Genomic DNA, 12,387 nt, shown 5'->3' with positions numbered 1-12,387 from the left:
AGCTCAAATGGATTCCATACACATCCATATATCTCAAAGTACCATCATACAAATTTTCAAACTTCAATTCACTCAGACGCACCGTCAGCAGCTCAAACAGTCAACAGACGACCCGTTTGACCAAAAAAGTCAACAGACAGTCAAAAATGAATTTTTTTGTCAAAGTCCATATTTTGTCAAAGGATTCATCATTTGATCATTGGATGATCATAATTCATCAAGGAAAGATCAAAAATCAACAAAACCCTAAGATTCAAAATTAGGGTTTTTACCTGAAAAGTCAACTCAACTTTGACTGATCATAACTCTCTCATCCTTCATCCAAAAAATTCAAACCAAAGCTTATTTTGAAGGAAATTCAATTATCTTTCAAATGCCATTGATCCCATGGTCATTGGATTCACCATTTGAAAAATATGACCAAAGACATTACAGGTCATTTTCAAAGTCAACAAAAAGACACTTTTTTCAAAAGGACACACAAGGAGCTTCAAAAATCATTTTGACATGAGACCAAAGGCATTGGTTAGAGGACTCTTTGAGGTTTCCAAAAAGTGCAAGAACTCCTTCATATGACAAAAATTGAGGGATTTACACCTTGTTGAAGTTGGCTAAATTTTGGGAAAATGCATGAAATCAACATTGCTCAAAAATGTATTTTTTCCAAATGGGGCCAAGTTTTCAGCATTCAAACATCATTTCCATGATATTATGGGCCTCCCACGACCAAGACAAGGCCCACACCTTTTTTATCCATTTTTGGCATGATTTTATCTTATTTTAAGATTAAAATTAAAAGGAAAATGGATGGATAAATGGTAGCTTAACTTCCAAGCATGACTCACCCAAGGAATCTTCATCTTTCTGCAGAGAATTGAAGAGCAAGGCAGGTGCATTGAAGACAAGAAGACTTGGTCAATAATTCAAAGCTTTTTTAATATAAAAAATGCAAGAATTCCACAAAGGCAACTAAGATGCTTCTTAGCTTCAATTCTAAGCACTCAATGCTTATATATAGACTATCATACTTCAGTAACAAAGAGAGAACGAATTCAGTAGCATTCATAAGCATATAGCACTCTTGTAACAACTTGTAATTTTCAAAGAAACTTGGAATTCGAATTTTAAGTTTCAGTCCATTTCAATACAAAATAAATATTCAAACACCTTCCTTGAACATCAATAAACGTATCCCAATCAATTGCAAGCCTTGAAGCTCACTAAATCGAGCTATACATGTCATAATTTGTTCAAACCTAAATCAACTTGTATCTGGTTATTCACACATGCTTAGCAAGATGTAGACATATAATTAAGTTTGGTTTGAGGTGTAGATCATTTCTGGAAACTTAATTGGAGTTTGAACACGTATACACGAAACTACCATTTTAGGGTTCTTCATCTCAAAATTAGGGCTTTCTGAAATAGGCAAAATTAGAGGTCCTAAGTAGTACCATTAGGTTCGTATGGATCAGACGAGTTGAATGGTACCATCGCGCCAAATTTCTTTGCACGTTTACCCCTATTCGTTATTTTGCAGGTCTGAAGCTCATCAATTACAGTGCTCTTTCATAAAAGCGCTGTAAAAGGCCCTAGCGAGAGGTTGAAGATGATGAGGTGTCCCCACCTCATTGGACAGCCATCGCGCGTACTTTTTATAATTTCCTCTAATTCTGTGCTTTGCAGGTGTACTGATCACCACGTGCCTCAATTTCTGGACCATCTGATCTCATTTAATGAATCATCCAACGCGCCAGATCAAACAATCCTTATCATGGACCCTCAATCCAACCACACATGATCAGTATCCTTTTTATTTTCTATTTTATTTTAATTTCTTTGTTAAATTAATTAAAAATAGTTTTAAAAATCCAAAAAATACACAAAAAATATTTTCAGACTTCTAAAATAATATATTATTTTCTGAAATAAAAATATTTTATTTTCCTTCAAAATTTCAATATTTTGCATAATTAATTAGTATATATTTATATATTTGCTTTTTAATTATTCTAACCAATCAAAAAATCATAAAAAAAATTGTTCTTTATATAAAATATTGTTTATATATTATAAACTAATTTTGTACATATTTTGAATAATTTTATCTTTAAGTTTTAATTATTTGTATAATTATTTGCATAATTATGTATTAATTAACTTAATCAATTTCAAATCAATTCCAAAAATTCCAAAAAAATTAGTTTTGTTTTAAAATTAATTAACAAATATTTTGTACATATTTTAAACTTAATTTCTAGGTTTAAATTTATTTTCATCTTTTTTCTTCATTTTAATTTAATTAATCATGCATTAATTATAATTAAAATAAATCATAAAAAATCCAAAAAACATGCCTTTTATTTTTCTTGCAATTTAAATTCCTAGATAAATGTATAGGATGTCAAATTCATGTAAATAGGCTAGTTTACATTTCCTGCACAATCGATGTAATAGCGTAGATTTACTTTCCGCACTTTACATTTCCGCATTTTAATTTCCAGCAAATATAAACTGCGTGTATGTCAAAGATAAAATTGAACCGTTAGATCACTAACTTCAAAGATAAAATATCTGAATACAAACACAATCACACTTGCACCTCTTAAGGTAATCCCTTCTCATTCTTTTCAAAATCAAAGTCAAAATTCTACTATTTTGAGTACAAAATCGAACCTTTTGTTTATATCCGGTGAAAGGATAGATTTTTAAAGGAAATAAGGATAAAGACCTTACAACTCAAGGTAGACCTCCTAGTTTGCTTGCTCAAATCAAAACAAACAAAATTCTCATACACTGTTGTTTTTCAAAACAAAACTTTCCAAAAAGACAATACTTTGTATACATCCAAACACGGATTATTACAAAGTTAACGTTCTTTTCAAAACATCTTTCGAAAGATAAACAAGCATTTTGTATACATCCACACACGGATCATTACAAAATTCAATTTACAAAAGTATTTGAAACCACATATGAGCAATTTCAGAGCAATTGAAAAGTGATCGAAAAACAAGTGAGCTAAGCAAACTTAAGAGCCCATGGATAACCATAGATACAAAGGGTGCTAACACCTCCCCTTTGTATAACCTACCCCCTTACCCAGAATTTCTTAAAGGTCTTTTTTCTGTTTCTTTTATAAACCTTTCCTTAATTGGATAAAATAAAAGGTCGGTGGCGACTCTGTGAATTTTCAAAAATGCGAAAGCATTAAGCGATAAAAAGAGTCAGTTCACGTATCTCTACAGAACAGAGGTATGGCCCGGGAATTAAAAAACGGAGGTCCACACTAACCCACAGGCTGCCACATCAGCCGGTGTCTCCATAATATTCCACATTAGCAGCCTCAACCTTTTGTTTTTCTATCTATAACTTCCCACCCTTCTGCCTTCCAAACATTTCCCATTACTTTCATTCAATACGTATGTGACAATATGCAGACTGTTCCCATAAACCTTTGTATTCCATATTCTGCAACTAGGGCTGGAAATGAGTCGAGTCGAGTCGAACTCTCCTCCACTCAGTTCGATTCGTTAAGAATTGGCCAAGTTCGAGTTCGAGTTCATGACGAACTTCTTTTTCAGCTCAAACTCGACTCGTTAATAATTGGCCGAGTTTGAGTTCGACTTTGAGTTCGAGTTCAACTTCGAGTTTGAGTTCACGAACATCTCGGTTCGACTCGTTAGGTTTATCTTGTTAGGTTAAACTCGCTTATTCCACGGACTTAAAAGTAATTTTTTTAAAGTCTATTTCTTTATATGTATTTTTTACATTTTAAATTAATATTTTTTAAAATAAAAATATAGAAATAAAATAAAAGTTATAAGATTATAATTTATACGATGTTAATTTTATTTGTATAATTATTTGTAGAAATATTTTGCTCACTTGAGAATATATATTATCAATAAAACTGTTAGATTAAAATAAAATATGATACTAAGATTTAGAGCAAATCTTTAAAGCTCTTAAAGACAATATACTATATTTCATATATAATCGAATTGACTTATGAACCTAACGAGTCGAACCATGTATAGTTCAAGTTCAGCTCATTTAGTTAACGAACTTAGTTTTTAGCTCATACTCTGCTCATTTGGTTCACGAACCTAGCTCAACAATTTAATTTTCGAATCGAGTTTCGAACTATTTTCGAGTTAGTTTGGTTCATTGCCAGCCCTATCTGCAACAGTTCCACCCTCCATTATCCCTCTACTTAAATAAACGAAAGTACGACCATTTTATAGAGATGGACGATTCGAAAGTGGTAGATCTTGAAATAAAAAAGGGGAAGATCTTGAAATAAAAAAGGGGAACAGGGCTACGATCTATATTTGCCTAGAATATTTCATTGGTAAATTCTTTGTTTAATTATTGATCAAATTTTACTTTTGTTAAGAACTGATTCATACTAACTTTCCGTAATGATTAATAGACTGGCCATAGGATCATAATTTTCGGTTCTTCCATGGGCGTTTTGAAAGTGGTAGATCTGTGATCAAAATAGATATGTGATTGAAGTGAAATCAAAAAGGGAATAGGGCTACTGTCTATACGTGCCCACAATATTTCATTGTTAAATTCTTTGTTAAATTATTGATCAAATTTTACTTTTGTTAAGAACTGATTCATACCGACTTTTCCGTAATGTTTAATAGATTGGCCAGAGGATCATAATTTTCAGTTCTTCAAATTGAAAATTGAGAAAATATTATTGATTGATTGGTTTAGTGGTCCAAAACCTATCACTGTGTAACAGTACTTACATCCTAAAATGTAAGTGGCAATGATATGATATTAAAATTAATCAAATGTAAGTGGCAATGATATGATATTAAAATTAATCAAATTTTCTGGATTTGTTTATTTTTTGTTTCGACTTTTTTCTCATTCATCTTCTAAATCTTCTACTGTCTAATGTTGGAATAAAGATATTCTGAAATGATGCACCTACTCAGATGAGAGGAACTTCGCAGAAGTCGGTTTCTGGAGTTTATGAAAATGAGTTGAATAAGTGTCTTCATATGTCTTTATATCTTTGGTGTGTTAGCGTACGTATGATATGTGATAGTATGATTTAGTTTCTAAAAACTGTTTTTTAATTTTTAAAAATTACAAGACCAAAATGCATATTTTAGTGGGTTGTTTTATGCCTCATACAGACTGCTATGAGTGAAAAATAATATCAGGACTTTTGAGAAAATTATCTAATTTTGTAAGATGTAAAAACCTTTTTAACGACCCGTTAAAATCGTTGGAAATAATTTAATTGATATAGAATCAATACATTAAAATCATATAAATCTCAATTTCAGTTACTTACCGATAATTTAATTGGTATAAAAATAAATATGTTAGATCTATTGACTACTTTTCTTAAAAACATATTTAAAAATAACTATGGGTGTTAATAAGCATAAGTAATCGAATGAAACATAAGTACTCTATGAATAAATAGTAATAGAATGAAACATAAGTAATGTATGAATAAATAGTAATAAAATGAAACATAAATAATGTATGAATAAATCATATCAAAATTGTATGATATTTTTTATTAATCATACAATTTGTTTGTCATTTATAAAATTTAAAATTTTAACGGGACAAGTTCATCAATGATCAATGTATATTTATCTATATATAATCTAATATAATTGAAATATTAAAATTAAAACTTTAATGGGGTCAATTTCATCCAAATACAAAATAATAAATTACGGATACACACGGGTAATTATATGGTATGTGCATCTATGTTGTTAATATCGAAAAGCGGCGCGGCGCGGTCAACTCCAAAATGGGAGCGACGCGGTTGCGGGGAGCGGCGCGGGCGCTTTTTTTGTGGCGCGGACACTAAAAAATAGACACTTACTAGCCAAAAACATACTACTAAACATACTAAAAAAATATACTCAAACTTCATAAGTCTTTAAGTAATAAAATACTTCCAAATAAATTATACCATACTTCCAATTCCAAATAAATAATACCATACTTCCAAATCCAAATACCATTAAAAGGTATGTCTTGATCAAAAGTGCAAAACATTGCAACAAACTTTCAAATAGCAATAAAATTCATGAAAATAAACACTTAAGCATCTAAATCTTAAATTAACTAAACATGAAAACTCTAATAAAAGTTCACGAATCATTAAAATCTAAGTCTTCATCATCACTTCCTTCCTCACTAGCATCCTCTTCATCCTCTTCACACTCTTCATCCTCTCCAATATATTCTCCATCACCAAATTCATCATCTACTACTACCACTTCCTTTGCTTTTGGCTTAGATCTAGATGAAGAAGGTGGTTGAGGTGGTGGAGGAGCAGCCACATTCTTTTGCAATGTTGCTTGGCTTCTAGTGTTGATTGCAGGCTCAGCAGCACCACTTGCAATTTCAACATCTAGCCAAGAAAAATCCTCACCATCAAACACCATATCATTATCAGGTTCGGGTTGAGCCTCATCTTCACCTCCCAACAACCATAGGTTATGAGTATCAAAATCATCTTCCAAAACCACAGGATCAATCAAATCATCGCTATCAAAGCGCTCTTTCAAATTTTGATTGTACTTGATAAAAACCAAGTCTTGCAACATTTGATGTTCAAGTCTATTTCTCTTCTTGGAGTGAATCTATATTATAATTTTAATGTTAGTTAAAAGAAATAAATATACATACTTAAGTATTAATTTGAATCTATAACTTAATAACAACTACTTACATGCTCAAAAGCACTCCAATTCCGCTCACAACCCGATGAACTACAAGTAAGACTCAATATTTTAATAGCAAGGAGCTGCAAATTTGGTGTTTTTGCTCCATACCTCCTCCACCACTCAGCTGCAATGCAACAATTACTTGCATTAGCATATTTACACAAAAATGCTTATGTAATTAAATTATTGTGAAATAGACATAGTTACTTACCTAGAGCTACATTGGCTCTTTGCCTCACCGCTTCATTCAATCCAAAGTGGCCTGTACACATCTTATATTTCGCCAATTCTCCATGGATGTCATCAATAACTTTTTCACTTGCAGAAAGCTTGTTAATGCATGCATAAAAGCCATCCAACAACTTATCGTCGTTCTCAATCATTGGATTGCTATAAAAGTACTTCGGATTAAGATAATACCCAGCTGCATGTAATGGATGATGAAGTTGAATACTCCATCTTCTATCAACAATATCAATGACTTCTTTGGACTAGGCCTCATTGTTGAAGTTTTTTTTAATTAACTCCTTGGCTTCCAACATTGATTTCTTTGCAGCCAATTTTTTATCTTCATGCTCTTGCAAAATCAACTTAACATCTTCCGGAGTTTGAGTGCAAGCTTTCACATTTCCCTTTATTCCTAATTGATGCTGTTTTGCCCTAGAAATACCTTCGGTCGACGTTTCTTTACAAAAGTTACAGGTAACCTTCCTCTTATTATTCAAGTCTTTCAAATGGTTGAATTTCCAGCCAATATCACCGCTTGGTACGTGGATATTAGCAGCAGAAGAACCGACAGATGGAACATCAGATGATGATGGCTGAGTAGTTGGAGGAGTAGTTTCCATGGCTGTTGGAAACAGAAAAACAGAACCATGGATATCAGAAGTCAGAACAGAGCCATGGAAACAGAGAAATAGAAAGATGAGGAAGAAAGAGTAGCGGAAGAAAGAAAGAAATAGAGGGAAGAAAGAAAGAAATAGAGGAAAGAAAGAAAGAATCATACCTGGAGAGATGAGGAAGTTGACGGAAGATGAGTAGAAGAGGAGAGGGCGACGGTGAGTGTGAGGCCGTGAGTGTGAGAGAGGGCGACGGTGAGTGTGAGAGAGCAAAAGAGCCGTTACGTTAGGAACTTGTCTTTTGGTGAGTGTGAGAGAGGCAGAAAGTAACGTTTAGATTTAGGGTTTTAATATTTAAAAAAAAAGAAAAAAAATAACGTTTTAAGCATTCTGGGCCTACCCGACCCGCTCCATGTGAGAAGCGCCCAATACAGCCACGCCGGCACCGCTTCGCCACCCAATATCGCGGCCGATACACCCGCTACACTCAAATATATTATTCCATATATAAATATTTGAATCAACAGTTAATTATTCCTATATATAAATATTTTTTTTTGAATTATTTATAAAAATATTTAAATCAATAGTAAACTTATTCTCGTTATTATTCAATATTTAATTAAATGTGTTAATATCATTACCACATTGTGCATATGGTAATGATATTAACACATTTAATTAAATATTGAATAATAACGAGAATAAGTTTACTATTGATTTAAATATTTTTATAAATAATTCCAAAAAAAATATTTATATATAGGAATAATTAACTGTTGATTCAAATATTTTTATATATGGAATAATATATTTGATTTATAAATTGATTTTAATCAATTATATTAAATACTTATTATTAATTGAATTATATAATTTGATTGAATATTTTTTCATTATAATTTGTCAATTTAAGATTTTTGTTATTATAAAATATTTTAATTATCATCATATATTTTTAAACAATGTTAAAATTAATTTTTTTTTTATTTTAAAAATATCTCTTTCTTTTAAAAATATGATTAAAATATTGAATATTAACAAAAATATGAAGTTACTGATAAAAAAATTGAATATTAACGGGAACATGTAGTTATTGATCAAAATATTTAATATTAATAGTTTTTTTTAATATTAATGGGCACATGAATTTACTAATCAAAATATTGAATATTAAAGGCAATATTAAATTACTGATCAAAATATTAAATGTATTGAATATTAACAGAAATATGAAGTTACTGATAAAAAAATTTGAATATTAACGAGAACATAAAGTTACTAATCAAAATATTGAATATTAACGGAAATATGAAGTTATTAATCAAACTATATTGAATATTAACGGGAACACGAAGTTATTAATTAAACTATATTGAATATTAACGGGAACATGAAGTTATTCATCAAAATATTGAATATTAATGAGAACATCAAATTAGTAATCAAAATAATGAATATTAACGTGAATATTAAATTACAGACCAAAATATATAATATTAACGGGAACACGGAGTTTCTGATAAAAAATATTGAATAATAACGGAAACATGGCGTTATTAAACAAACAATTGAATATTAACGAGAACAAATTTGGAATATTAACGGGAACACGAAGTTACTGATCAAAATAATGAATATTAACGGGAAGATGAAGTTATTGATCAAAATATTAAATATTAACGGGAACATGAAGTTACTGAACAAAATATTGAATATCAACAAGAACATGAAGTTACTGGTCGAAATATTTAATATTAACGGAAATATGAAGTTACTGGTCAAAATATTGAATATTAACAGGAAAATGAGGTTTATTGATCAAAATATTGAATATTACTGGGAACACAGAGTTAATGATCAAAATATTGAATATTAACGGGAGCACGAAGTTATTGATTAAAATATTAAATATTAACGGGAGCACGAAGTTACTGATAAATTTTTTGAATATTATCGGAAACATTAAATTATTGATCCAAATTTTAAATATTAACGGCAACAAATTTTAAATATTAACGGGAACACGAAGTTACTGATCAAAATAATAATTATTAACGGGAACACGGAGTTATTGACAAAATATTGAATATTAACGGGAACACGAAGTTACTGATAAATTTTTTGAATATTAACAAAAACATTAAGTTGCTGATAATTCTTTTGAATATTAATGGGAACAAATTTGGAATATTAAAGGGAACACAAAGTTATTGATCAAAATAACTAGTAACAAACTCGTGCATACGCACGGGTTCTGGTTTGATACGCGCATTTGTTTATATAGTATATTTATTTTAAATAGAAGGTTAAAAAAGAAAAAATATTTAAATCAATAATAGATTTTTTTCAAATATAATTATTATTTAGAACAGTAATAGTTTTTTTCCGTATACTTTTTTTGAATAACATTTTTTGGGATCATAAATACTATTTTTCATGCATAAAAATATTTAGATCATTAATAGATTTTTCCCGTATACAAATATTATTTATGTTTAGGTATCATTTAGAAAAATATCTGAATCAATAGTAAATTTTCATATATAAAAATATTTAAATTAATAATAAATTTTTTCCCGTATACTATTTTTGAATCAAAATTTTTTGGATCACAAATACCATTTTTCATATATAAAAATATTTCGATCATTAATAGATTTTTCCCATATACAAATATTATTTATGTTTAGGTATCATTTACAAAAATATCTGAATCAATTGTAAATTTTCGTAAATAAAAATATTTAGATCAATAATAATTTTTTTCTTGCATACATTTTTTGAATATTTTTTTTGGGATCATAAATACCATTTTTCATATATAAAATTATTTAGATCATTAATAGATTTTTCCCATATACAAATATTATTTATGTTTAGATACCGCTTACTTAAAAATATTTAGATCAATAATAGTTTTTTTCCCGTATAACTTTTTTGAATAATTTTTTTTTGGATCATAAATACCATTTTTTGTATATAAAAATATTTAGATCAATAATAGATTTTTTTTCGTATACAAATATTATTTTTGTTTAGGTATCATTTACAAAAATAACTGAATCAATAGAATTTGTGTTACCCTAAGATTTTTACGAACATAAAATAAAAAGTATACCCTGGTGACCTTAGAAGTTAAGGGAGGATGCTTACGAAATAGAGGCGTTTTCAAGAAATTTGGGCTCACATGGAAAATATGCGAAAGATATTGTCGAAGACACACGCAGGTCGAACCGACTGAAGTGGAGATTATATGAAATAGTCGAAAGAGTTCTCGTCGGCCACAGAGGCTTCTATTTTACTTAGTATAAAATATCTACATGTACATTCTTGACAAGCGCCAGCGTCGGAACCAAGAACGGTTGAACTTTGAAGATACAATGGCGGGAAGTTTCATATTTAAAATCTAAGGGTAGTTTCTCCAAGGAATCGTGCCTTGCAGGCGCCAAAGACATGGAAAAATCTCATGGAGTGGTTTCCATTTAGCTTTACTATCAGCCGTAGATCAATTTAGGCAGTAATCTTATGTATTACTATAAATAAGTCATTTTTGTGTAAAATTAGGGGTGTTCGCTGGTATACTCAAATTACTCGCTAATACTCTGCCCAATTTCCGACTGTAGGAAAGAAAGAGTTGCTGAGTGCTTGATGTACGTGAATCACCACCATTATTTCAATGCATCACTTTTATCTTTCAGTCTTTTATCTTGACATTTTTACTTGTGCTTTACTTGTTGATCAACATTCGTTTTATATTTTCACGTTCATAAAAGATTCATTTACACTTTATTTCGTTCAGAGAAAAGTATAGATCCAACACTCCCTGTCGGTCACGAGTCATCATAGTAAGTCAGGATCTTAACGTCTAGATTCGTCTGTATTAATAGACATAGGTTTGTCACCGTCGGTCACGAGTCACCTAGCAGTCGAACCTAACATTGTGTGGAAAACCGTTGCACTGGTCTCAGCCTTAGAAAACCGTTTCTTAGGCCATTTCCATCGACAGAGTTAGTGCAACCCCAATAATCTTAGCACTTATCCTAAGATCAATTGGTCGATCTTGCAAGTAACCCTTAGTTTTAGAACTTGGGGAGGACCAGCGGTTGTTTACCAATTTCCACATTAAACAATTTGATACTAATAGAATTTAACTACAAATAATAGTAGTATGTTACAATTGAATAAGTAATACACTTTTTCCCGTAGATATTTATTTCTCCTATATACATTGATAACATACATTTGTGAAATGACATCAATAACAAATAAATTTTCTAATATTTAATTGTGCAAACATTATTTTAATTTTATAAACTTCATTAATGACATATATTAATATAATAATATTTTGAATCATATAAATTAAAGTTAATGATAAGTGACACACATTTTTGTATTTTATCCAATAACACACCTTTTCAAGTATATTTCTAAATTCATTTTAATTGAAATAATTTTTTTAAACTAAAATTATTATTATTTTCTTAAAAAATCTTGTATCTTAAAATAAAAATTATTTCAAATTATATTTCTTCGTTATTAATATTCAATTATTAAAGTTAATTTTTTAAAATTAAATACTATTTTAAATGTAAATTAACAATCATTTAAAATGATCATAATAATTTTTTTATTAAAAAATAATTTATTGGAAGATTTTGATTAATAATTTATTAGAAATAATAATAATAAAATAATAAAAAGTGAAAAGTGAAAAGCGAAAAGTGGAAAAGTAAAAAGTAAAAAGTGAGTTGGAAAGGAAAAAGTGTGTTAGAAAAAACCAACAAAAAAACATTTTTTGCCCCCAAATTATTAATTTA

General features: G+C 29.6%; 1 protein-coding gene across 1 annotated transcript; it reads right to left on the bottom strand.

The window, feature by feature from the left end:
• Positions 1-6,146: 6,146 nt before the first annotated feature.
• Positions 6,147-7,108, bottom strand: LOC131649941 (uncharacterized). The gene is made up of 3 exons (XM_058919685.1): positions 6,937-7,108; positions 6,731-6,849; positions 6,147-6,641 (listed from the first exon to the last, which is right to left on the bottom strand). The coding sequence occupies exons 1-3, from the start codon at positions 7,106-7,108 to the stop codon at positions 6,147-6,149; spliced, it is 786 nt and encodes a 261-aa protein (XP_058775668.1).
• Positions 7,109-12,387: the final 5,279 nt, after the last annotated feature.

Source organism: Vicia villosa, linkage group LG2, assembly GCF_029867415.1.
Source record: "Vicia villosa cultivar HV-30 ecotype Madison, WI linkage group LG2, Vvil1.0, whole genome shotgun sequence".
NCBI classification, from domain to species: domain Eukaryota; kingdom Viridiplantae; phylum Streptophyta; class Magnoliopsida; order Fabales; family Fabaceae; genus Vicia; species Vicia villosa.
Note: the sequence above shows the minus strand (reverse complement) of the source record. Positions and strands in the feature narration are given on the sequence as shown.